Below are 27,900 nucleotides of genomic sequence, written 5' to 3'. Positions count from 1 at the left end.
TAAAAATGTAGTGGACAATTTAATTCCCTGACTAGAATGGATTGTCTTGTTCATTCAGAAGTAATGACAAAGAATTGTTTGTTAAAAAGATTAGAGAGAACAAAAAACACTCCACCATTTTTCATTTACATTTCTTTATATTGGAATATTCCTATTGGCAGACTTGTCATATGCCTTGGCAAACCTATTTGACCGGACTGCAACCAGGCTAACGCTGTCTCTCGTTTTTACCAGCCGTTTGTAAAAAGCCAGGGGTCTTTCGCTTGCACACCATTAAAAAGAGGCTTAAGGAGGCTCCGTCTCGCCACATGAGCTACTTCATCCCAAGCATTGCTGTTCTCACACACATTAAATGTTGGGTTTGCAGGATCCAAAACAAATGGCCTGAGAGAAAAATAAGAATCAATGTGAACATCGATACCAAGAGGTGAGATCTAGCAATTTACTAAGACCCAACTGTAGCTCTGATGTAAGTAGGTAACCAACCAAAAGCTAGTCCAATAGCATTGGAAAGCAGCACTTTGTAATAAGATTAAAAAAGCTGATGTTTCAAAAATGTCAGCAAGTCAAGACCTATATAGTGCTTGAAAGTAGACAGACATCATGTTTTGCTTTATATAGTCCATCACTACTGTATTATTATCCTTAACAGGGACTTATACCACTTCTCTCTTACTCTTCCTTCTCTGAAGTAATAAATTAAACCCCGCAACAGATGTGCTGACTGTCTTTGTGACATAAGAAAGCAAAGAAACGGGGGAACTTGATAATACACAGGACATGAGGCTAAAAGCTGGAGGAGTTTGACCTTTTCACTCTTCAATCCCTTCTGCTTTTAGAATCACATAGTATCATCTGTTTTCTCTGGTAATGCTACTTACTAATTTAAAGGGACAGACTCATGGGGAAATGTATGTAACCCATAGGTACTCTTATTCCATGATTATTTCTTTAAAGTTTTAAATATGTCATAAACGGAAGAACTATTGATGCAGGATTATTTACCTGAACTTTATATTACAATTTAAAACAGAATCTATTCTCCTTATATTAAAGTAGTAGTAAGATTGCACAGAATACAAAAAGTCAGAAAATGCCAAGTTACATTTGAATGAGCATCCTTAATTCTGCCCTTTGTGTATATACATAACAATACAGTCTTTCATTAATTACATGATCACATTCTAAAATGATACAAGATATCACCATACAACTTTTTCTACAGCTTTAGACCCACATGGCATCTGGTAGTACAGTCTTGTACTATCTTGTGTTCTAATCAAGCAGAGCCCATGCAAGTCATTTATATGAAAGATACTTAGTAACTGCACCTACCAGCAATACTACAGAAAAGACATATAATAGAGAGTAACGATGGAAAAATTGCTGCCATATTTATAGACGCCTTTGTTTGCAGCATAGTTGACTGCTTAATGCTTGGAACTGCACCTCTGGAAGGCTGTAATATTGGTTGAAAGGAACATACATATGGGTGCTAACAAAACTATTAAAATACATATCTTAGAGAAGAGAACGCAACATATAAAAAAAGTCTTATCAAGTCAATCCAGAGAGATGGTATCATATGGCAGTACTGTTTGTGCAAGTATACAATTTAAAACTACAGTAAGATGCTACACAACATATATATGTAAGGCTGTATAAAAATGTATTCTATAACATATATTAAATTGAGGTTATGTAATCAAGTAATTAAAGATTAACATACATGCAAGCAGCACATAATTATTTGTTGCCTGAGCACTTAGAAGCCCTAAGCAGGATGCCCTGGAGCTGTCCAATCACAGAACAATGAAATCTTAAACTGTGTCATTTCCTGATTTACTTATTTAATCATGTATCAGAGGGGTAGCCGTGTTAGTCTGAATCTGTAAAAAGCAACAGAGGGTCCTGTGGCACCTTTAAGACTAACAGAAGTATTGGGAGCATAAGCTTTCGTGGGTAAGAACCTCACTTCTTCAGATGCAAGACTTGCATCTGAAGAAGTGAGGTTCTTACCCACGAAAGCTTATGCTCCCAATACTTCTGTTAGTCTTAAAGGTGCCACAGGACCCTCTGTTGCTTTTTATTTAATCATGGAATCTCCATGTTCTCTTAATACATTTTTTGCATGGAATTTCCTAGGGTTTTTTTTTTGTTTTTGTTATTACTACTATTATTTATTTGTGTTATGGTAGCACCTAGGAGCCCCAGTCATGGACCAGGACCCTGTGCTGCACATACAGTAAGTAAAAACAAAAAGCAGCTTCAGTCTGGCAGGACTGTGGATCTCTGCTAACTTGCCAGAAATTGACAATAGCATTCGTAAGTTCCGTAATTTGGAACACATTTTCTAGATATCACAGTAATGCCCTGTCTTATACATAGGCCTGGCAGAATTCAATTTTGTATATAATTTTGACAGATAATCTATGTTTATTTCAGCATTTATGTAGATTATCATCAATTTAAATTTCATAGTTTGATGAAATTATGGGGAGGAGTTCAGACAATTATTTAATGACAGTAGACCATGAAATTCAAAAAGTTATGAAGTTTAACTGTTAAAACACAAATTGTCAACTTCACATGTCAAAACATACAAAGTAAATATTCTTAAATCAAACTCTAAAAAGTTCTCAAGCAGCATGTTCTTTGTCTATCTAATTTTTGATTATCATTAGTGGAAATTTTTTTGTCGGTTTGTGTGTGTACAGTGAAATTGACACTTACTAACATTTACTGATTAAAAACAGAATCCTTTCAAGCCTACTTATGTCTTTGGAGGTCTTCCAGAAGGGACCCTTCTCCTGACAATTGGAGCAGTGGAGCACCTCATGCAACATAGCCTGTGGGGCAGATGGAAGCATTTTTCTTCCCTCATGCATCTGCCCATCAACTAGTTACAGAAGATTTGCCCTTTAATGTTTAGCCCCTTGTGCGGGCGATATGCACTGGGGTAAATTTCACTTCCTGTGTACCGTCTCTAGCTAGAATAGGAAAGGGAGTGCCCCTCAGTAAATAGGTTTTGATACAAACTATGGAGTCATTGTGTGTCTCTTTACTAACATTCTTTAATCTCTTAATGAAAAGTTGCATTGCCTCCCATGAGTTATGGGGCCTCCTTTTCCCCATGAACCACTGAGGACAGAAGCAGAATTCAGCTGCTGCAGCTGTGCCTGTCGGGTGGTATATTTACATTAAGATGACAGAAGATATTTTGTCATATAGTTACCTGGTTTGCTTCTGGAACGCCTTTTTGAAAATCGTAGAGTTTGGGCTGTAGTGTTTGTGCCAAACAATGCATATTTCTGGGTATCTAACCAGAAGCTTCAGGATAGCTCTCATTCCCTGAATCAGGCTGAAAAAGACTGGCTTCCCTGCCAGCTGCCAGATGGAGATTGTGATGAGCTCTATAGCATAGGAAGAAGGAAGCCTGCGAAACCTAAATACACCGAACACAGACTTAGCACATCACAAAGTCTACACAGGACACTCTTACCAACAAAATGCAAGTTAAAACAAACACTAACAAGCCGCAAAAGTCAGCTTTGTACTTTCATGCTGTTTGTTATCCATTGCAAACATTATGCTGTTGTCCCCAGTCAGGGCCTTCAATGGGGGCACTGAAAAGTTTATTTATTCTGCATAATAAGGAAAATTGATCAGTAAAAAGGAGAGAGCAGCTTTGTGGTTAAATTACAAATGTGTCCAGATCAGGTACAGAATGCATCAAGAATATGCCATACGTTCTGCTGTGCAAGCTGAGCCATGGATGCCAGAAGTCACAAGCCATATCACTAGCTCTATGGCCCAATAGCTGAAAGAATAAGCTCATGATGCCAAAGAAAGAATTGGAACCATTTACGACCATCACAAATGCCTCTGATTACATTGTAGCATTGGGTGAAGAAAAGACACAGATCATACACCACCAAAAGTGAGATGGCTTCAGTTTAAGGCCTCGATTCTGCTCCTATTGAAGTAGAGGGCAAAACTCCCATTTGACTTCAGTGGTGCAAAAATTAGGCTCAGAGGGAATATCTGCACTGCAATAAACCACTTGCAGCTGGCCCATGTCAGCTGACTCCGGCACACGGGGCTCTGGCGATGATGCTATACAATTGGAGTGCAGACATTCAAGCTCAGGCTGGTGCTCAGGCTCTGGGATCCCATAACGGGGGAGGGTACAAAAGCCCAGGCACCAGCCTGATCCCGAACATCTACACTGCTCAGCCCCACAGCCTGAGCCCTGCTGCAGGCTTTTATTGCAATGTAGACATACCCAAGGAGTCTTGGTTATAATTGAAGGGTATGTCTACCCTGCAGTTTAAGCCCAGGGTTCGAATTCAGGCTCAAGCTTATCTCCACTTCTGACTACATGCAAATTTTGCTAACCCAGGGCTTGGACCCACTTCACTACAGAGAACATGAAAAGGTGAGAGTTGCCCAACCAACTCTGAGGCTAATTAATTAATTAATTCTCTGTATGTATGTATATCTCCTCACTATATGTTCCATTCTATGCATCCGATGAAGTGAGCTGTAGCCCACGAAAGCTTATGCTCAAATAAATTTGTTAGTCTCTAAGGTGCCACAAGTACTCCTGTTCTTTTTGCGGATACAGACTAACACGGCTGCTACTCTGAAACCTGTCAGAATCCTTCACTTACACATCAGCTTTATTCAGCATACAAAACTTACCCTCAGCACCACTTGAAACCAGATGCACCTCCAGTACTGCAGGAAAATGCTAAATACCCTTCCTGCACCAGTAAGAACTACTGCAATTGGCAGAGAGGGAAAGCATATTTAGTTCCCTTGGAGAAGGAAACTTTAGTTTCCACTGGGGACTTCATCAGAGCCCTGCCAGAGGAGGCTAATAGGGAAACGCACCAAATCACCCCAAGTCACACTACGACTATGGGCAGCGCTGGCCATTTTTTGTGCAAAAAGTAGAATGGCTGCAGGGCCATTGTAGCCCCCTCCCTCTTAGTGGAATTTTTGCTGCTGGCGCTGTTTTTCTGGTGCAAATCCTGAAGTGAATCTGGCTCATCTGAAAACACCTAAAGAGGAAAGAGCTGGAATCAGTAACCTAAGGAAGTATTATTGTTATAGCCCTATTTCATAGATAGGAACTGAAGCACAGAAAGATTAACTGACTCGCCCAAGGTCACACAGGAAGACTAAAGCAGAACTGAAAATTGAACAGAGTTCCGATCCGTTGTGTTATCTACAAAACCATTCTTCTTTCACTTTACTCTCCAGAATGTACGTTCCACCTACATACTAGGTTAATTTTTCAGAACAGTAATTCAGAATTAATAAATAAGCAGAAGTTACTTATTGTAAAAGGCTCTGTTTATTCAGCTGATTTGCTTCACACCTTTTTAACAGTGTGTGCCAGATTTCTACTCTGTTTGGTTTGGAAAGGTTTGAAAAGTCCAGCGAGCCATGCATTTGCAGAAACTGTCCTGTCAGCCGTACAGGTGGAGGGTCGTTTATCCCAATCAACAGTGAGTCACTTTAATTGGAAAAAGAGAATGCCAAGCCAATATATTAATAGCACTAGCACAGCTGTGCAGTATTTTCTCTTCCTCTCCATTCCCCCTATCCCTTCTTGCTCGAGGGCACTGTCTAATTGGATCACATTCTAGTTCAGTTATAAAACAGCCATTAAGATGTAGTGGAGAAGCATAATACACACATTATGTAAAATCCATTATACAGTACTCACTGTTGTTCATTCTCAAAAACATAAGGATGTTAAAAGGAAAAGAGGCTCAAGTGTTAGTTACATACTTATTTTGTGCTGTTGGTTTAGCAAATGAAGTCCTGAACCAATGCTTAACCAAACGAATCAGGTCCTTCACCTTCATGGTAGATGCCTTGATAAACTCAACCTGGTACTGCAGCAGGGACATTGAGTACAGCTGGATTTCATCCGTGTCATTACAGAGATAGATCTTGTGGTAAAACCTCTCTTTTAAACCTGTTAACACCAAGAAAAGGATAAGACTGCATTCCCTAATATTTTACTTTTTTGTTTTAAATAGTGAGGCTTCATAACAGCTATAAAATCCTGTTAAATATCGCACAAGTCCATAATATTAACAAGTCCACTTCATATCCAGACTAAATTCATTCCAAGTTTGGTGGCATACAAAAACATGCAAGATCCAGTAATGTTATTAGGAGAATATTATGTTTAACAAACAGATTTAATCTCCTATGCAAGAGATTATCCAAAAAACTGCTAGGTTTGTGTGGGTTTTTTTCCTCTCCCTCTCCCCACATCTCCCCCTATAGTTATTTATTTTCTGGTTGATAGCTGTTATACATTCTGCATATGCATGCATGGACACACACATGATTAAAATAATGCTCCCCTATTAGGAAAGTTCCTGATTTGGGCATCCCCATTTTAGTTTGTTCCACAATCTGTGTGGAAAAAGGAAAATTATAATCATGATTTTTTAAAGTTAAAAATTGGGGCCAATTTTTTTTAAATACACGTTATTGAATGTACAAAAAATTTTGCATGATGCACACACAGTTATTTGGACTGCATGAACATCAACCATGTGAACAGTTAGTTGTGACTAATTATCTATTTGCATGTTTTTCATAAATTCAGAGATTCCCAGGCAGAAGGGAATATTGTGATCTTCTAATCTGACTTCCTGTACAACGCAGGCCACAGAACTTCCCCAAAATAATTCCTAGTGCATCTCTCTTAGAAAAATATCCAATCTTGATTCAGAAATGGACAGTGATGGAAATTCCACCACGACCCTTGGTAAATTGTTCCAATGGTTAATTACTCTGGTTGTTAAAATTTACACCTTATTTCCAGTCTGAATTTGTCTAGCTTCAACTTCCAGCCATTGGACTGTGTTACACCTTTCTTTGCTAGACTGAAGAGCCCATTACTAAATATTTGTTCTCCATGTAGATACTTACAGACTGTAATCAAGTCACCCCTTAACTGACCCTTTATTGAGCTAAATAAATTGAGCTCTGAGTCTGTCACTTTGTCATGCTTTCCAATCCTTTAATCATTCTTGTGCTCTTCTCTGAACTGTCTCCAATTTATCAACATCCTTCTTGAAGTGTGGGCACCAGAACTGGATGCAGTATTCCAGCAGCAGTCACACCAGTGCTAAATATAGTGGTAAAATAACGTCTCTATTCCTATGCAAGATTCCCCTGTTTATGCATTCCAGGATAGCATTAACTCCTTTGGCAACAGCATAAAACTGGGAACTCGTGTTCAGCCAATTATCCGCCCCCACCCCCAAATCTTTTTCAGAGTCACTGCTTCCAGGGGTAGAGTCCCCCTTTCTATAAGTATGGCCTATAGTCTTTGTTACCAGATGTTTACATTTACATTTGGTCATATGAAAACACATATTGTTTGTCTGCACACAGTTTACCAAGCGATCCAGATCGCTCTGAATCAGTGACCTATATACATACCGGATTTGTGTGTGCAACTGCAGATATTGCACACACAGGGTATGTGTACACTCCAGTTGGAGGTGTGATTGCAGCACATGTATGCATACCCTCTTTAGCTTTGTTCAAACTAGCTCATTAAAAATAGCAGAGAAGCCATAGCACACAGGTGGCAGAAAAATGGGACCAGATCATAAGCCCACCCAGGATGCTGAATGGCAAGCTTGTGCTGTTGCAGCTTCATTCCTATTATTAGTAAGCTAGCTCACACCTCCCAACTGTAGTGTAGACATACCCGCAATGGCTATGTCATTTTTGAAAATCAAGCCCTTTATGCCAAATGAAGATCCAATGATTCTCATACATCTAAAGTTGTTAAGAAGAGACATGAAGTATACCTAGAAATACACTATGGAATGGAATCTATTAACTAAATACAGTAAGAATTGCACAAATTAGACATTGCATCTGAATACCTAGTTTATAGGTGTTTGATGGTTCCTGCATAGAGAGAGTGTGTGTGTTTGTGTATGTATGTATGTATGGGAAGGCGCTTGGAGTTTAAAAGCATCACAGTCATTAGCAAGTAGTGAGGCAAAAGTGCCATTTCCCCCAAAATTCTATAACAGATTATCATCTACTGAGAATACTATAACCATCAAAACTAAAATAGATTTATAGCCTGGATTCACAAGGCATAGCTGGAACATTATGCAATTTATACAGCTATATGATGGGTATAAAATGGTCACGAGTGATCATTCCCTGATAAAGAAAGTTTCTCCCCAAAGGAAAACATTCATCCCCTACCTGTTGATGGTGCAGGCCCCAGCATGTCATAGCAAGGCATGATATCAAACGAGTGACCATGGTGATTCTTATAGCATTTGAAATGAAACCGTAAGGATGACTGGGTCCTTTTCTCCATCATTAGCCTAAAACAAACCTTAGTTAAAAAATATTACTGAACAGTAATACTGGGGGAAAGAAGGGTTCAACGGTTTCCAATCTTCCTACTGTGTAGTAAGGATGGAGGAAGGTGGCTGGAAAGTCTCCTTTCTCAGAAATAAGAGACTATATCAGTATGTACGCTATTTGCAAGAGGCCACACGGAAGTCTCAGGGCCAAATTAACCACCGGTGTAAATGGAATAAACACTACTGAAGTCAGCAAACTCATGCTTGTTTACACCAGTGGCCAGTCTGGCCCTTCATATTTCTTTTATAAGGCTAGTAATTTATAAACATCTCATAGCAATACATTTACTGACGTGTATAAAATGCAAAACCTCACATTAATAAGAAATGAAGGTCAATTTCTCAAACTAGCCAGTAGTGTAAGTGGCTTTGTCATATTCTTGCTTTTCGCTGCTGGGTGGTAAAAATAAGAGGAAATACAAAGAAAACAGAGTACACCACCTGTCCATTAAACTCCCTCTGGAACACTCCTATACCAGTATCCACTTCCTGGACACCATGATCAACTTCAACAATGGAACCCTACAGACAGCTACATACAAAAGAATCCAGAGATCATCACACCTACCTCATAGATCCAGTAATCAAGTCAAGAAATCTGTTCTCTACAGCCAGGTGCTCAGATACCACAGAATATACTCAGAGGAGAAATTCCGGGATATACACCTTAACACACTCAAAACCACCTTCATCATACAAGGACACTCCACCAGAGAAGTAGATTGCATCACGGAATGGGCCATCCAAATACCCTGAAAGAACCTGATTCAATACAGAAATAAAACCTCCTCTGACTGCATGCCCTTAGTTGTCACCTAACACCCCACACTGGAACCTACATGGGATATCATCAAACAACTACAACCCATACTCAATGGGGACCCCATCTTGAAAGAATTCTTTCCTGACCCCCCTTCCTCCCCCCCCCCCCCCCCGCCTTCTGGCCTTCAAACAACCCTGAAGCCTCTCCAAGCTCATCATCAGAAGCAAGATCCCCACAGACCGGGACACTCCAACTCAAAGTGGCACCAGACTCTGCCAGAACAACAGATGCAAAACCTGCACACATATCTCCACTGCTACAATGATCAACACCCCTTCCCCAACAGACCTTTCAAGTTCCAAAGGTCCTACACATATGGTATACCTCATCCAGTGCACTAAATATCCCAATAGCAACTATGTGGGTGAAATCAATCACTACACTCTCGAATGAAATCTCACAGGAAAATGATATCAGACAAAAACACCATATTACCTGTGAGTGAACACTTTCCACAAAGGGATCACTCCATATTGGACTTAGTCTTCATCCTCAAAGGAAACCTGCACAACACTTTCAAAAGGTGAGCCTGGGAGCTTAAATTCATAACTTTATTCAGTCCATGATTTTTAGTGTCTGGCGGAGACACTGGATTATGGCTTATTGCAACAATCTGTAACACACTAACAACTGCCTCCCACCCCCGCCCTTCCTTTCCTCCTTATGACTGGATGAGCCATAGGCCACTTAACACATATTTCAAGGGACCATTCAATGTGAACTACTTATGCTAAATGATCTGTTCCATCTTGTATTTAGCTGTGACACTCTGAGGCTATGGGCTTGCCTACACTGGAACTTTACAGCGCTGCAACTTTCTCACTCAGGGGTGTGAAAAAACACCCCCCAGAGCGCAGCAAGTTACAGTGCTGTAAAGCGCCAGTGTAGACAGTGCACCAGCGCTGGGAGCTGCGCTCCCAGTGCTGGTGGCTACACCCCTCGTGGAGGTGGTATTTTAAGAGCACTGGGAGAGCTCTCTCCCATGACCACACAAGCCACATAAAAGCGCTGCCACGGCAGTGCTTTAACGTTGCCAGTGTAGACTAGCCCTATATGTTTACACTACAAAGCTTACAGCGGCACAGCCATACCGCTGTAGCTGCACTGCTGTAAGATCTCTTGTGTAGCCACACTATGCTGACAAGTGAGAGCTCTCCCATCGACATAATTAAACCACCCCCAAAGAGTGGTGGTAGCTATGTTGGCGGGAGAAGCTCTCCCACCAACATAGTGCTTTTTTTACACCCCTGAGTGTCTTAAATTTTGCCGACATCAGTGGTAGTGTAGACATGGCCTAAGTTTTCCAGGCCTGAAGAAGAGCTGTGTGAAAGCTCAAAAGCTTGTCTCTCTCACCAACAGAAGTTGATCCAATAAAATATGTTACCTCATCCACCTTCACACTCTAATATCCTAGGAGTGACATGGCTACAACAACACTGCATACAGAGTACAACCCTGTAATCTGAGCACTGGTTATAGTTAATGGTGCAGGCTGGAAAAAAAATCAAGCAAACAGAAGAAACAAGGAAACCCAAAAGTTAAAGTTTCTATAATATTGCACTTCCTGCATACTGGACAACATAAGGACATAAGAACAGCCATACTGGGTCAGACCAAAAGGTCCATCTAGCCCATTATCCTGTCTTCCGACAGTGGCCAATGCCAAGTGCCCCAGAGGGAATGAACAGAACAGATAATCATCAAGTGATCCATCCCCTGTCGCCCATTCCCAGCTTCTGGCAAACAGAGGCTAGGGACACCATCCCTGCCCATCCCGGCTAATAGACATTGATGGATCCTATCCTCCATGAATTTATCTAGTTCTTTTTTTAACCCTGTTATAGTCTTGGCCTTTACTACATCCTCCGGCAAACAGTTCCACAGGTTGACTGTGCGTTGTGTGAAGAAATACTTTATTTTGTTTGTTTTAAATCTGCTGCCTATTAATTTCATTTGGTGATCCCTAGTTCTTGTGTTATGAGAAGGAGTAAATAACACTTCTTATTTACTCTCTCCACACCAATCATGATTTTATAGACTTCTATCATATCCCCCTTAGTCCTCTCTTTTCCAAGCTGAAAAGTCTCAGGTTTATTAATCTCTCCTCATATGGAAGCCGTTGCACACCCCTAGTAATTTTTGTTACCCTTTCCTGAATCTTTTCCAATTCCAATAGATCTTTTTTGAGATGGGGCGACCACATCTGCACACAGTATTCAAGATGTGGGCGCACCATGGATTTATATAGATGCAATATGATATTTTCTGTCTTATTAACTATCCCTTTCTTAATGATTCCCAACATTCTGTTCGCTTTTTTGACTGCCGCTGCACATTGAGTGGATGTTTTCAGAAAACTATCCACAATGACTCCAAGATTTCTTTCTTGAGTGGTAACAGCTAATTTAGACCCCATCATTTTATATGTATAATTGGGATTATGTTTTCCAATGTGCATTACTTTGCATTTATCAACATTGAATTTCATTTACCATTTTGTTGTCCAGTCATCCAGTTTTGTGAGATCCTTTTTTAGCTCTTCGCAGTCTGCTTGGGACTTAACTATCTTGAGTAGTTTTGTATCATCTGCAAATTTTGCCACCTCACTGTTTACCCCTTTTTCCAGATAACAACATAAACCAATAACAGAGGAAAATAGGAATAAAAATCGTATAGCCCTAATTCAACAAAGCACTTAAGCACATGCTTAACTTTAAGCACAAGATTTTCATAAACTCATAGATTTTTAGGTCAGAAGATACCATTATATCATTCTAGTCTGACCTAACATGGACTTCAATAGGACTTAAGCAAGTGCTTTAGTGAAAGCACTTGCTGAAAAAGGACCATGTCTTTTTATTCCTGTGTTCCTTTATAATATTGGTTTATGTTGTTAGATATATGTGCAATGTTGCAGAGTAAGTGTGGCTGTAGAATCCCTAACTTCTGCATTAATATACACAAACATTCAGATGAGGCTGGTAGCTGGACCTGTTATGAAGGTTGTCCGACACTTCCCAGTAGAAGACCCTGTTTCCAATTGCTTATAACTTTGCCAAATGATAATAGTTTAGGCTGAAATTTTGCATGCCAGTTGTCTCCCTCAGGCTGAATCTTTTTGGAAAGTTTCAGCCAAAATTTCCAAGAACAAGGACAGGGAAAATATGTTCTGCAATATTAAAAAATAATCTCTTGATTTTTCTAGCTCCCCCGTGCTTTTAAAACAGGGACTTGAAATTTGGCAGAGGTGACCTGTGTGTCAGAGATGTGCCTTTTGCTGTTCCTGAGAAAATCTGCTCAAATTTGCCCAAGTTATACACCTTTGAAAAAAAATCTCCATTTGCACATGCTCAGTAAATTCTTGCTAAAGTTTAGCAGCTAAAATTTCTGAAGTTTCCATCCTCACTGAGACTTCTGCAGCCTCTCACAGTTCCTAGTGCTGACCAGACTGTGCACGTGCCATCTCTACAAAGCAGCTAAGTATGCTCCAGCCCAGGACTACATGATCTCACTGGGACTTTCTCTGCAATCACAGCTCCCAACCAGCATGGATCAGGGTGGAGATGGGCCCAGAATTGAGAGCAGGAAGCCTGTCTCTCCTGTGCTCTTAATGACCCTCTTGCTGGCACCACGTAGTGTTGAGGAGGAAACCATCCGACTCTAATGCTATGGGGATAAAAGGCAGATTGGGGGGCAGGGATACAACTAGACTGGGACAAGGATGCTGGTGAGGATGGGACTGGAGTGGGGAAAGAAAAGGGAAACTGTTACTGGGAATTGGGAGGGACAGGAACTGGTTGGGTAAAGAGGAGGGGAGACAGATCTGACAAGTAGCCAAGGGGCAGAACCGGGATTAGCTGAGGAGGGAAGAGATTGGAACAAGGAGCCAGGGAAGGAGTGAGGTATAAAGAGGGAAACAGAGTGAATGAAGATGCTGAGGACAGGCAGACTGTGTGTGTGAAATCACTGGAGGCTGGTGGGGAGGTGAGAGACAGATCAGATGAGAAGCTGGGAGATGGGAACCGGGACTGGCTGGACAAAGACTGGGACTCAGATCAGGGGCCTGAAGATGGAGACTATTGGCTGGGCAAAGAGACTGGGATGAGAAGCCTGAGGAAAGGAGACTGGGTAGGTCAGGAAAGTAGGAACGGGACTGAGATGAGGATGGGTGACCAGATGTCCCAATTTTATAGGGACAGTCCTGATTTTGGGGTCTTTTTCTTATATAGGCTCCTATTATCCCTGCACCCCCATCCCGATTTTTCACATTTGCTGTCTGGTCACCCTAGATGAGGAGACAGTGGTAGGAAAGAGACAGAACTGGGACATGAACAGGTTGGAAGGGACAAGCCAGAAGGTGTTAAGTTTTGGGGAAGAACAGACAGTCTGACTATTAGAGAACAATCCCCTCTCCTGTGACTATTAGAGAACAATGGAACCCAAGTTTCCTGAGTCTCACCACTCCTTTGCGGTCAGCAAATATCTGTGAAATTCACTGGCGAAATGTGTGTGTCCCAGCCCCCTCTCGTACTAGTCCACACAGAGGCTATTAACCTACTACTGCTACCAGTTACGCTGTTAGTTAAAGTGGCAGAGGTCTGGTGTGGTTAACCTAAATGTTCCAACCCTGCTGATGTCAATAAGATGCCACATTAAAAAGTTTTTAAAAAGAAAACTGAAGAAAAAATGCTAAGTAATTTTACACAAAAACTATGATAAAAGAACATTATTCAATTGCAAAGTCAAGCAGTGCAAAGTTAGGAAATGCCAGAATTAAGGTTGCCTGTGCTCCCCCTGAGAGTATGCCGTATGATACAGTCTTTAATTACATTATCATATACTAATTTTCCACAAGATCCCTGCATCAATCCATGCACAAAATGGAACTGGGCTGGGGATGGATCACAGTTGTGTAGTGAAGGAGATTGTCTGTAGGATCTCTGCCTCATTTGTTACAGAAGTTGGATGGTGTCTAGTGAATGAGGCAGGGGACTACAGAAAATGAGAAGAGGGTCTCATGGGTAAAGTTGAATTCTGCCCTGGAGAACTGCATTCTATCCCTGTCTCTGCCCCAGAGTCCTTATGTATTGCTAGGCAAGTCACTTAAATTCAGCTTTTCACAGGTGATCACAAATTGTTTATTCCTCCTTTTCTGAGTGCTTGACTTGAGACCCCAATGTTTGATTTCCAGAAGTGCTGAGCACTCCCAGGTATAGCTGAAGTCAGTGGGAACTGTGGTTTGAACATATAAAGTAATATATATTAAGTAGAGCTATCCAGGAATGGATTTTTCATTTCAGGGGAGTTTTGTGATTTCAAGATGTTTGCCATTACAGAATGGATCAATCAATCAATTAATTAAATAAATAAAACAAACAAACATTGAAATTTCCTATGAATCAAAATTCCAAATAAAATGAAATAAAAAAAATCTAATTCCAGATCAACCAAAACATTTTGTTTTGATAAAGCTGAAATGCTTCTGTCCAATTACAACTTTTTTCAAGTGGGACCAACAGGCAGAAATTTGTCTGTGAGTCTACTGAAACCTAGGCCAAGTCTATGGTACAAACTTCTGTGCACATAGCTATGCCAGTCAGGGTGTGAAGAGGTGTGATCCCTGACTGACACAGCTGTGCCAGCAAAAGCTTTTGCCCAAATAGCTTACTTCATTTGGGGAAGGCCGGAATACACTATGTTGGCAAAAGTGCAGTATTGCCACTGTAAGCTGCATCCACACTAGGAACATTTCGCAAGTGCAATGTACTGGTATAGCAAAGCACTCCCAGTGGAGACTTATTCACAGCTAGAAAGGACAACGGAAGGGCTATGAAAATGAATGATACTGAATAAACACTGCCATTCACAGTAAGAGATACACGCACACAAAAAACATTCACCACACCTAGCAATGCAAACTGGAGATATTTTTAAGACCCTACAAGATGTGTCTTAATAGCTTCTCTATTCTTTAAAATGAATTTCCACTTAAAAGGCATATGGCATATGTTTATTTATATAAACGCATTATGAGTGTATACAAATTAATGCTTATGAAGTATGAAACTATCATTTGGTGTATGCAGTCCGGTCAAGCCTAGCCGCAGTTTTTTTTATCAACAATGTTCAAGGCACGAAGACCTCCAGGAAGTTGAGTCATTTTGCAGTCCTCAACAACGTGTGTCATGCTTTGTGGCTGCCCACACTGACATAGTAGACTGTCTCTAAAACATGAAGTATGAAAGATACCAGCTTACAGACCCCAGGGACACCAGACATCCCTTCGTTCACTGAACAGATACAACACAGGGAGTAGCGGTGCAAGCTTCTACACTTTGCTCACCAGCGTGCCTCAGCTCAGAACTGGAGGGCCTGCCTCTGTAGGCAAAATGGCCTGTTTCCATGACTATTCAAGCCTTGGCCTCTCATTCAAGACTGCCAATAAAGATGCCAATTACTCTCTATTGTCATGGTCATTCTTGGGATGTGAGCACCTCTCCACTGGAATCTGGACGGGGACCACGAAACATATTACACATAGGTTGCCCACAGCCATGGTAACTTCAGGTCCCTTCTGTTTGGGATGGATTCAAACCACTGACCTAGAGTTAAAAAACCTCTATATTTTATTGCTCATCCCCTGTCACCCAGTCCTCCCTCCCTCCCTAATTCTCCCCTCTAACTTGTCCCACCACAATCTCAGTGCCTCCTCTCCAGAAGGAGTATTTATATGCAGTTTCTGGAGTGACACTGGGTTGGATTAAAATTAAATATAAAAACAGGTTGATCTAAAACGGGATCCCAAATGTGTTTTATGAGGCTTCTTATGGGAAACAAAACCCATGTGCATTTTGGGTTGGATGGGACTTCCACTAGAGAAAAAATATTTAGGGGACACTCTTTGGCTTTCATGATAAAACAATTCATCACTGGCGATATCGCCACATCTCTTTCCACAACCTCAAAATCCCACAGCCTGGGAGTATACAATACACCCTGTGCCTGCGCAGCAGACACAAGAGTCCCCTGAAAACTAGGTCTGCTGCCTCCATGTATCCCCCCCACACACACACCATGGATCACCAGGTGTCATGATTAGTCAAAGCAGAAAGATACGTAGTATTTGTTTGCACTGTGGAGAGAGCATGTTTAGTCTCTAGACAAGTTCACTGAGATGAGGGAGGAGCACAGTATTTCACATTATAGATGAACTGTCTGTATGGAGTCCCATTCAGTTGCTTTCATTCATGCTAGAGAAGCTAGAGGGTGAAGGTGCAAAGTGGGAGAAAATGATGAATCATTAAGGCTTGAAAAGATGGTGTGAACTACCTTATAAATCTCTAATGGGAATTTTACCTATTTGTTTGTATTGGGACGCACACCATTTTGTGTCTAGTTTTCTAGTTTGATTTTATCCATTTTATTTTCTGATTTTGCTGTGCTCTGTGAAGTAGGCAGTCTAGGGGGGATCACATCTGAGATGCCTGTGTAACATCTGGAGCAAGTAAAAGACCTAATACTAACTAAACATAGAAAATACACACAACCATCGTGATCCAAACCTGCTGGCCCATGAAGATTTCTTCAGTCTTTTTCCAAGATCATCTATAACTTCTGGCAGTTTCTTTTTGCAGTCTTCTAGATTTTCAAAGGCTTCACTAAATAGCACTATATCAACATCAGACCAGCCTTGTGTATCAGTTCCTTTTATATATGAGCCTCCCTGTTATGCAAGATATGCCAGAAAGATGATTAGCACTTGATTTTTTTCTGTAAACAGGACATTTTTGCAATGTTGGTAAAGCAGGCTTTAGATGCCTTCTGTAATTTCTTAGACTGTCTTGTCTTCCTACTTGCAAGTAATTTATAGTTTACATGTTACTAAGGTGAGATGCAAGATGGGCCTGATCCCTGGGTCTTTCAAATGGACTTTGGATCAGGCCCTATATTAGTAACAGGATTCACAGTATCGGTGGTGGTATCTACTATAGGAATGGAATTGGGTTCAACACCCAAATCACAAGGGCAAATCAAGTTTTCTTCACTGGGTGTTGAATATGGTTTAACCCAGTTTATGCCAGTATTCAAATTGTAGTCAACCATGTGGGGGGGAAGGTGGAGGAGGTGGGGGGGGACGGAGGAGAAAGGCAGTGTGAGCCTTTTTGAAATTTGGTATAAAAAAATTGTTTATTTTCTAATGCAGAAGTACTTTTTAGTAACTAACAGATTCTCGACCTGATAAAAGCGCATCCCAGGGTTGGGTACCAAATGCACTCTCTTGATTTTGTTAAATACATTTTAAAACTAGAGCATATCTATCAATACACATCTAGAGTTCTGCTTGATGCAATCACTGTAGTAAGAGCATAGGGCCCAACTAGGCAACCCCTACTCATGCTAATGAGTACATCCTCATGTATTTGGTACTAAGAGCCTTCTTACAATAATACAACGGCCACACTGCAGGTAGGGGTGTTTATAATCAGTTAGGAATCTCAAGTCAGTTCTTAGCAGACAGTTGTCTGCAACATAAATCCACCTTAGTAAACAGGCTTCATATGGAATGGGCATGGAAGTCAAATTGCCCTCTCACCCCTAAAAATGGTTCCTTCAGAATAAAGCTGATGTACAGTGACAGGGTGTTACAGGGAAGTTGATATGGCTATTATCTGTACTACATCAGTCCTGTGAGGATATTCAGTCTCTAGGGATGTCACTTTAGGACCTCTGGAGAACTAAATGAGCCAGTAATTTGCCTTAAAAAAAGTTTAAAAAACACTAAAAAAAAGTTTCTTCTCCTGCTGATAAGACCTCATCTTAATGAATTAGCCTCTTACAGTTGGTATGGCTACTTCCACCTTTTCATGTTCTCTGTATGTATATATATCTTCTTACTATATGTTCCATTCTATGCATCCGATGAAGTGGGCTGTAGCCCACGAAAGCTTATGCTCAAATAAATTGGTTAGTCTCTAAGGTGCCACAAGTACTGCTGTTCTAATAGACTTGGTCTAAAAGAACAATTACAGCTAGAGGAAAGATTATCATCATAGGCTCAACTCATATTTAGGCGCAAGAAACTAAATGCTACTCTTTTAAAAAGATTAAATCCTCAAACAATATGGTGGATCCAAATAATGCTATAGGTCAGACCTGAATCTAAACCAAAAGGAAATTCACTGTTTATGAGATCACTCCCTCTGGACTCTTGGGACACAAGAGGAGTTTATGGTACAGATACATACAGGCTGCAACACCTTGACAAGTGAAGGAAATGCTATTTTGTTGAACCACAATAAAAAGAGGAAATAATGTTTACCTTGATTAGCCGAGCTATTGGTAATGGGAAGCATTCCTTGATCAAATTAATAATTGCCTCAATATCTGTTGCACAGGCAATGCGTGCAGGGCCTGGAATGGGTTGAAGCTTTTCTTCTACAAATCTCTTTAGTTCTGTTGGATTTTTATAATCCAAGATATTATCAGGTGAAAATCCAGTGGCCATTTGAGCTGCACAGAAAGAAAATTAAAGTCTGATCACTAATTTGCTTGAAAAGGACTTGTTAAGAAGCTTTCATTTCATGGTCATTTCAAACTGAGTAAAATTCATCTCCAGAACAGACATGATTTTAACATAATAACAATGCTATAAATTCCTTGCTTCCTTTTAATCAGCTGTGACAGACAGCTAGTACTCAACGCCCAAGGATCCACAAATGATGTAGTGTTAAGTAAAAAATCATTAGTACAATACCTCAAAACCCAACATTTTATTTCCACTATGCTGTCTCTAATTCTTCCCCTTCCTTTTTATCTTCACTGCTAAAACCCTAAATAATAAATTAATGGAGATATCCCATCTCCTAGAACTGGAAGGGACCTTGAAAGAAAGGTCATCAAGTCCAGCCCCCTGCCTTCACTAGCAGGACCAAGTACTGATTTTGCCCCAGATCCCTAAGTGGCCCCCTCAAGGATTGAACTCACAACCCTGGGTTTAGTAGGCCAATGCTCAAACCACTGAGCTATCCCTAGCACACACTTCCCCCCCCCCCCCCCATATCTTAACTACTGCAGATTCTTCATTCCTGGATTATCTGCTTCCCCTTCTCCAGTTTACCCCAAATACCACAGTTAAAACCTTCTTCCACACCCACTACACCAAGCTGTGGCTTTTTATGATCTCCTTCAGGCCTATTCCCTATCAGATTAAAAGACAGTAGCCTCCCAGTACCAGGAGACTAGGAACACATTGGGAGAGGCAAAGAGTTTTATTGGCCCTCTTGAAAAGGCACCTGCTGAAAACAGCTATGGAGATTCTTGCACAGATTCTCCAAGTGCAGTGAGGGCATGTGGGAGAAGTTCCTACTGGAAGGACACAACTCCTGGTTAGGGCAAGAAAAAAATGGGAAGGTTGACCAACCACCAGGAGGTCCTAAAACACGATTCTCTAAGAACAAAGGGTCCCATACTCCTGTTAATTTGCTTTCCCTACTGGTGTTATTGCAGGGTTGCAAGATCAGAAGGTAGGTGGAATTCTGTGGTGGGGTTTTAAAAAGGGGCCTTAGAATGCCTCATCATGGCTAAAGGACTCTGTCAGATAATTTGAAGTTATCTACTCTTCCAGAATTTGTAAAGGAGAAGAAAGCTGGTGAAGTGAGATCTGGTCTAGTGACAGGACCTCTGACGGGGCCCTTTAACAATCTGAAGATTTCATAACTGGGGGGTAGGTGCCAAGAAAGTCTGGACTGATTCATCATTTGACCTATTCATGGGAGGGTTTGAATAATAATTTCATTGACTTGCAGAATTGCTCAGTAAAGTAGCCATCTTTTAATCACATGACCCCCGCCTGCGGTATGAAGGCAGCTTTTTATTTATTGCTGGTTCACTCTAATACTTTTGATTTTATGGGGCTTTCAGCGTACTGATAAGGCCATGCCCATGTGATTGTCATTTTCCTGTTTAGCCTTTGAACTATTTAGTATCTTCTTAGAATGGAAAGACATGGACGTGACCTGTCGTGCATGGCACATGTCCTGGACAATGTTTTGTTTCTCAGCCTTAGCAGTTTCAGGCACTGGAAAGCCTTGCTTTAAACAATTTGTTCCACCACAGTCAGTCTCGGAATTCCACTGGCATAGGACAAAACAGAGGAACCAAATATATATATTACACACCTGGGCACAGAAATCGAGAGAGACTAGAGCGTCTCACTTCCCAGCCATGAAGGTTGATCAATGAAGGGAACAGGTTAGGAAGATTAATAGTTCGGTTAAAGTCACCCTAAACTATTTACAAACATTAGCTGGATTGTTAGGTTTTGTGTGCAGAGCGGTTGTGCATTCCTGAGCCTTATGGTGCTGGTTACACAATGACATAGCCCAGACATGGAGAGGAGTTTCCTTGGCTGTTGTGGTAAACAGGCTCACAAAAAATGTAGACTGAGAAATGAGAAAGGGGTGATGGTTTTGAGCACTGAAGTATCATGTGCTTGCCCAGAACTGTTCCACAGACAAAGGGCATTTGTTAGACATCTGTTATGGCATTTTTATCCTGGGCATTCAACTATGACAGGAGAGGTATTTGTGAGTGGTTGGCTTGGTGGGATGTCAAGCAAGCAGCTGCTAGGGGCATCTGATGGTAGTGTCATTTTTACAGGTAGGAAAATTCAGGCCAGCTTTGGCTGAGAGAGTTTGGAGCGGGAAATAGTCATCTCCAAGACTAATTTGTTGTAACAAGGGGACAGCCATAAAGATAGTCATATCTACTGGTGAAGACTGCTGGGAGCTCAGCCTAGAGACTGCTCCAATCTTCTTTATGGGACTCAAGGTTTTGGTTTTATGGTCATGCCTATCACCCACATCTTAGGGGGCCAGCTGGTTTTCAGATGGCCTGAGGTGATGATTTTATAACCTTTGGGTCAGCAAACAGTGATTGGATCAAACAGGAGCTTGTTTCTATGGCAGCTGGCCCATTACTGTAAGAATTACACATTCCACTTCTATGTTTGGTTACTGTGTGGTTGTTATTTATTTAATAGAATTGAAGCTTGTATGCCAAAAAATGTGTTTGGTTGTAGGGTGGTTTTCCTGAGGGTGCCTTTCCTAAAGGCCTCGAATAAAAAAACCCCACACACGCTTTCCACATGTGTGTGAAGAATGTCTACAAACTGATCAAGCACTAAGAGAGTTCCAAGTGAGCTTCATTGCCAGAGAAGTACAAAATGTGGATGAGGACAATAGCACAAGCTATTTCTTATCCATATCCCTCTCCAACATTTAAAATAACAAGCCTGATGGCTAAGGGAGGGTTGGGTAAGACAAGGTCGTGTCAGTGAACACAAACTAATAATGTCGATTTTCAATATACTTTTTGTTCTGTAGCTTCTGATGTAGATTCATTTACTGGTGGAACATTGGGCCATATCTCTTTATTTAAACCAAAAATGTTAATGCCCCGCTGTCATAAATATAAAGGGAAGGGTAACAACTCTTATGTATGCAGTAACATAAAATTCCTCCTGGCCAGAGGTACAGAATCCCCTTACCTGTAAGGGGTTAATCAGTTCAATTAACCTAGACAGTCTCAAAGCAAGGAGGTATTATATTTCATAACTGCAAAATGAGGAGATTCATTGTAACCTTCACCACAAGTCCTCACCAGACACACTAGTTGGTTACCAGTAACTACAATTACCAGTGTGAGTGTCCCATCCTGCATAGTGCTACGTACCCTCAATTCCTACCAACTACAGTGGGTGTTGAGAACAATCAGCACCCCACATGACTCAGTGCTCTTTCAGGAAGAGTTTTGCTGGGTAAGGGTGATAAATGGCCAACGAAAATTAATCATCTTGGGAATGATCTCACCAGTGAAAGCGTTTGATACTTATGGTATTTAGCCCTTGATGCTCCCTCCCTAATGGCCAGTGCACTCTAGCAGAACTTCCTGTTTGTTCTGAGCAGCAGTGGTACCTCTTTTGCTGGCTGTGAAGTGATGATCTTGTTTCTCATGGTGTTCCCTGCTATGGATTGTTCCAAATTGCCTTGGGCACATCCTGCAGGAGGTAGACATTTCCGTGGCCACAAATTTTGCTTCCCTCTTTGGAGGCATGTCCCAGAAACACCCTTGTTTTTCAGCAGTCATTTTTTCATGGTTGGCCTGTTAAAGGGAAGATGGGGCACACCATACATAGGAGTAAGTTGGATATAGAAAAAGGAGGCTGGCTAATACAGTGAATTGGAGGTACCTCCAGGAGCTCATCTCAAGACAAACCTCAACATTTTTAAAGCACACTATACAGGGAAAGAAGGTGGGCCACATCCATAAAGCATGTATAATAAAAAAAAAATGGCAACCGCTCCAATAATTCCATTTTTTAGAAGTCCACCTTGAAGTTTGCCATGATTTACAATAAATTGTATATAGGAATTATTTGAGACACTATACTTAGAATAGGAAAGAACAGTGGTAACTATGTGGTATCTGCAAGGGATGTGGACTTTTCATTGGTGACTTCTGTAAATATAGCAGCAGTGAAATAAAGCCACCACCATGGCAGCAAGCAGTAGTCAATTGGACCACAGCACAGTGCCACATTTCCTTCCACTTATAGGAACTTAATGGTCCAAATAAGTATTCATGAGATTAAGAGCAAACCACCTAAAGGAATTATTTTCTAAGAAATGTCTTCTGATAAAATCTGTACTTTACTGTTTGCAGTGGGAGCTTCCATAAGCACCAGAAGGAGGGATAGCTCAGTGGTTTGAGCATTGGCCTGCTAAACCCAGGGGGTTGTGAGTTCAATCCTTGAGGGGACCACTTAGGGATCTGGGGCAAAATCAGTACTTGGTCCTGCCTAGTGAAGGCAGGGGGCTGGACTACGACCTTTCTTTCAAGGTCCCTTCCAGTTCTAGGAGATGGGATATCTCCATTAAATTATTTATTTTATTTAGAGCACGTACTCTCCCATGCTATGTCTGAGCCAGACAGGACTTTAGTCAATCCACAGAGGTTCCTTTGATTTTCTTTATAGTTTTATATAAAACTAATCAAGGTTTCCTTGGCAGGGGTGGCACTGTATTATAATGTAACAAACTAAATGGCTGTTGCTTTTGGATTGGGTGTGAAACACCTACAGACAGACCATACTTGGAATGCACTGAGCACAGAAATTAGAGATAAAATCTGTTGGGTTATTTTATCTATCCACATGCTATAACAGGATTTTCACCTATACTGCAGTGAGATATTCAGATATGTATATTCACTACGTATATACAGTATAAGCCATTTTTCAATTACAAGATGTACTTTCTGTTCCAATGTAAATGTCTCTATTGAATGAAAAGTAAATACAAACTGAACATACAAAAGAAAGAGCAGAGACTGGGAATCAATACAATCTGTTGTGAGAAAGAGACAGAATCAGAGCTCTCAAACAGCCTTACCGCTTCATGGTCCCGAAGTGTTTCTCTCAAAACTTCCCTACCACATTTCTCACAGTGAACTTTTCCAAGATGTTTTGCTCGGAAATGATACCTCAAGGCGGTGCGGCTGACAAAATCATTCCCACATTGCTCACAGTTGTAGGATTTTAGAGACCTCATCCTTTATAAAAAGAAATAAAAGTAAGAGGCTTCACTCCAGAGGGGCACAGAATGATTTTATACACTTGAAAAACAGTATAAACCTTTGAACAGAGCTGTGGTTAGGATAGTGATTCAAAATATATTGCACTGATATTTGCAGTATTTACCAAAATTGTTTCAAAACTTGTTTAGTCATTCAAACTTTAGTCTAATCAAATGCTGTTAAAGTTAGTGATATATTAATAATAGCTTCTATTGTCCAAAGAAAAGAGGAGAACACTCCTGAATTACCTACCTAAACATTTTCTGAAGAATAAGCTGTACAGAAGCCCTGGTCTCTTTCCATTACTTTTCTTTTTCATGCATACCCATTCAAAAGGGAGTTTATCACATTGAAAGAACTTTCCTGGTACAGGCCCCTGTCAAAGAAGATTCCTTTTACTTTTGCAAAAAAGGTACTTTCACTTCATGGTAAGTGTGTTTATTTCTTCGTTTCCCAGTTACCTCCATGTGAACAGGCTGAAAGCCTTTCTGCACCACTCCCCAGATGCAGAGAATTGTGGGACTTGTAGTTTGCATGTCACCAGAATGAGACCATCTTATTAATGATTCCATGTGTGGCAAGAGTTTTTCAAAAGCATGAAGAGACATGCATGATTTGAAAATAGAGTACTCATGCTTTCTATGCAGGTTAAGGTGACTCTGGAAACACTTAAACCTGAACCAGAAACTGACAAGCTGTGGTCTCAGTTTCTGTTCTTAGACTCTCACCCTATGCTGACAGTGGAGCATTATAAGTCTTGCATTGTTCAAGGTTCATTCATTATGTTAGATGTTAAAGTAAGATCTCTTTTGCCTGGTCTCTGGAACATAGATTCTTTGGCATTTTGTGGAAAGTGTACCAGATAACACTGGTGTTCTCACCAACATTCCTTCTGTACATAAAACCGGTTTGAATGTCCAATAATATCCAGCAACAGAGAGTTCCACGGGTTATATATTGTGTACAAAGTATTGGTAGTTTTGACAGGATGACTTGTGTCAAAATCCTACTACTTGCAGTATATTTCATAGGGAGAGTCAGACAGACATTACTGTGTTATCTCCCATACAATGGTATTTTACTATACATGTTGTGTCTTCTTTTAAAGTATTGTCTTTGCTGTTTTTGTCACATTCATACTTTAAAAAGCAGACTTTAAAAAGCCAAGTGGGGTCAGAGTATATCCCCAGAGTGAACTTGAGAGAAAAGACTAAGACTACAAACTCTATTTTAAGAAATTAAGAGCCCTTCTCTTACTTGCTGGTTTGGGACAAGTGCTGTTTTGACATTATAATTTATAAGTAAGGGAGGGCAGTATTCTACCTACCCGCATCAGTGAGAGTAAACAAAATAATTATTTAGTCAATAAGTAAACTATCTTCTTGTCAGTAAATTTTGTTCTGTTGACATCCATGTCACCACAGCATGAGTTTATATTATAGCGCTGTGTGATGCCTTCATTAATGTGAGTAACACCCAATATGGGGACAGTCCATCTCTACTAGCTACTGTCAGTCCTGGGTCATAGGCTGTGCACATCCATGGCCTACAAAAATCAGATCAGGATAATATGGGGGGGAAAGCAGAAAGGAAACAAAACAGGCCCCCTCTCTCCCAGCTACATGAAGTGTCAAAACCAGAAACAGCTGCTGCTTGGCTGGCTGTGGCTGCTGGCATCACTATGCTGGTTTGGCTGGCTTGCCTACACAAGAAGCCTCCGGTAGCTTGGTTTTCACTCCAGAAAAGAAAGAATGGGATCTCTGTGTTGTGGGGTTGCTGGGTGCCTCTATGTTGAGCACCACACACTGAGCATAGCTCATTCCAATGAGCATAGCATGGTATAAATGTGTGTTCTCTCTCTTCTCCCATCCATGGTGGCTCATTTTAACAAATATTCTCCTTCACTAGCTTCCAACTGCTCATGACCAGTGACCAGGCAAACAATAGGTCTCATGGTTCCCAATACAATTCTCATCTGAAGTATCCTAAATACACCAGGACACTGTCTATACTCACCTCTCTCTCTCTCCCCCTCTTCTGAGCTCCAACAGAGTAAGGACAGCAGCCAGCAGTAATTCCATGGCCCTCAGCCCAATCCTTCATCTCTGGCTGGCTTTTTCTAGTGATCTCATAGTAGCTCTCCTCACAACTAGCTAGCCAAGGGTTCTTGCAAGGACTGGCACAATGTCCTTCAGCATCTCCCTTGTCCATATTCTTAAGGCAATTACCATTACTGTAAGATAGAATGATTGTCAAGAATAATTCATTCCTGTTAGCTAAGTCCTCAAACCTTGTCATGGTCCTTACTGAAAGAGGTAAAAAGCAACAACAAAAAGTCTATTCACTCTAGACAATTGGCTTGCACAGAAAGACAGCAGCTACTCAGGCCAGTAGAAGCCAGATCGTATGCCATTTCCAGAATGGTTCTCCATGTGTTTTTGGCAAAGAAACAGTTATTAAATATTAAGTAGAAACATCTCATTGATGAACAAGATGCAAGCAAAATATCAAAAGGTTCCCTGAAAAATTTCCTGCTTTAATGAAAAGTGACTGCACATTTTGTGGATAAAAATAAATCCCATCATCATCATCATCTCTCTCTCACACCTCCACTCCAAAAATTCCATATTCTTCTGCCATCCAAATACATACACCCTTCCTCTCCTCTCCCTTGGCCCATATGCTTGCCATCCACCCCAGTACTCCACGGAAAGTCCTCTAGGAGGCTCCCTTACCTAGCAGTTGGTTTTAGCAACAGCAGAGACAGGCAGGCTGTCCTGCAGCCTTTGGTGGCACCAGTAATGGCAGGTAGGCATCCTGGTGGCGTATGGTTGTGGCGATGATTGCTTGGGTGGGTGAGGAGCAGGCATCCCCCCTTTTTGGTGGTAGTACAGGTGGTAGATTATAGATTAGAGCACAGGACCTGTCTGGTTCTTGAAGTGGATCAGTCTCTGCTGATGGTTGTGTCCTTTAATTTGTGTGAGGATTGGGTGGTGGAGCAGATTTCCCCAAGCTGGTTTGAGTGGGGGGCCGGGGAGAGAGAAAGTAATAGGGGAAAGGACTAGTGGCTTTCCTCCCAGTGCTATTTTCTTCATGCTGGAAGCTGAGGCTGAGCAGATGGACATCAGCAATGAGCAAGGCTTGAGCAATGAGTGTGACATCAGCTTGGCCCTACCGTCTCCTATTTGGGCACAGAGAGGTTACAGGGATCACATGGTACAATGCCCATCCACTCCAAGTTGTGTTGATGGGGGACACAGGAAAGTCATTCCACTTTAATAGCTGGTAGGCACACCACTGCTCCAAACTGAGCAGCAATTGTCTCAGTCCTAGGCATAAAGGAGGATGAAAGGGTTAACAAGAAATTCTTCCTTAACATTTTTGGTCAGGCCTGCAAAACACTTTTAGGGGGCCCTTCCCCCAAACATAGTTAGATCCTGTCCTCCAATATTCCACCACTACACTGGAGTCAGGATGCTAGGATGGGTAAGGGAAATGTAAGTGTAGGTGTATGGGGGAGGGATAATTAAATATGTTCCCCAAATCTCCATCCATGCACACATTTTCTGTCTTCTGCTGAAGAAGTTGAGTCTGGTTTCTTGTGCCTGTCAACCCTAGCAACTGGAGGTTGTATTTAAATCCCTGTAGGAGCGAGAGGGGCTGCAGACAGAGAGAGACTGAGGGCACGCACAGGAAGGGTGTCAGCCTGTCAGAGCTAATCCCCAGAATTGCCAGGAGGAGGCACCCTGCCTAGCTGTGAGTGGACCCCTTCACAGGTGCTTATGAAAGGTGCTGCACAGAAATCCTCCATCTACCCTTTAAATAATAATACCACCACCACTAGGCTTTTATATAGTGCTTTTCATCCATACCTCTCAAAGCCTTTGCAAAAGGAGGTCAGTATTATCATCACCATTTTACAGCTGGTGAAACTAAAGCACAGAGGTGAAGTGACTTGCTCACCATCACCCAGAAGGCCAATGGCAGATCTGGGAATAGAAACCAGGG

At 41.3% G+C, this 27,900-nt stretch overlaps 1 protein-coding gene across 1 annotated transcript; it reads right to left on the bottom strand.

Moving 5' to 3' along the window:
• Positions 1 to 227: 227 nt before the first annotated feature.
• LOC135879857 (2'-5'-oligoadenylate synthase 1-like) lies at positions 228 to 26,103 on the bottom strand. The gene is made up of 9 exons (XM_065405893.1): positions 25,909 to 26,103; positions 23,709 to 23,870; positions 22,233 to 22,419; positions 18,578 to 18,768; positions 16,821 to 16,981; positions 8,269 to 8,393; positions 5,803 to 5,992; positions 3,236 to 3,445; positions 228 to 384 (listed from the first exon to the last, which is right to left on the bottom strand). The coding sequence occupies exons 1-9, from the start codon at positions 26,101 to 26,103 to the stop codon at positions 228 to 230; spliced, it is 1,578 nt and encodes a 525-aa protein (XP_065261965.1).
• Between the last annotated feature and the right edge of the window lie 1,797 nt (positions 26,104 to 27,900).

Source organism: Emys orbicularis, chromosome 6, assembly GCF_028017835.1.
Source record: "Emys orbicularis isolate rEmyOrb1 chromosome 6, rEmyOrb1.hap1, whole genome shotgun sequence".
NCBI lineage: Eukaryota > Metazoa > Chordata > Testudines > Emydidae > Emys > Emys orbicularis.
This window is presented reverse-complemented; position numbering and strand designations above follow the sequence as displayed.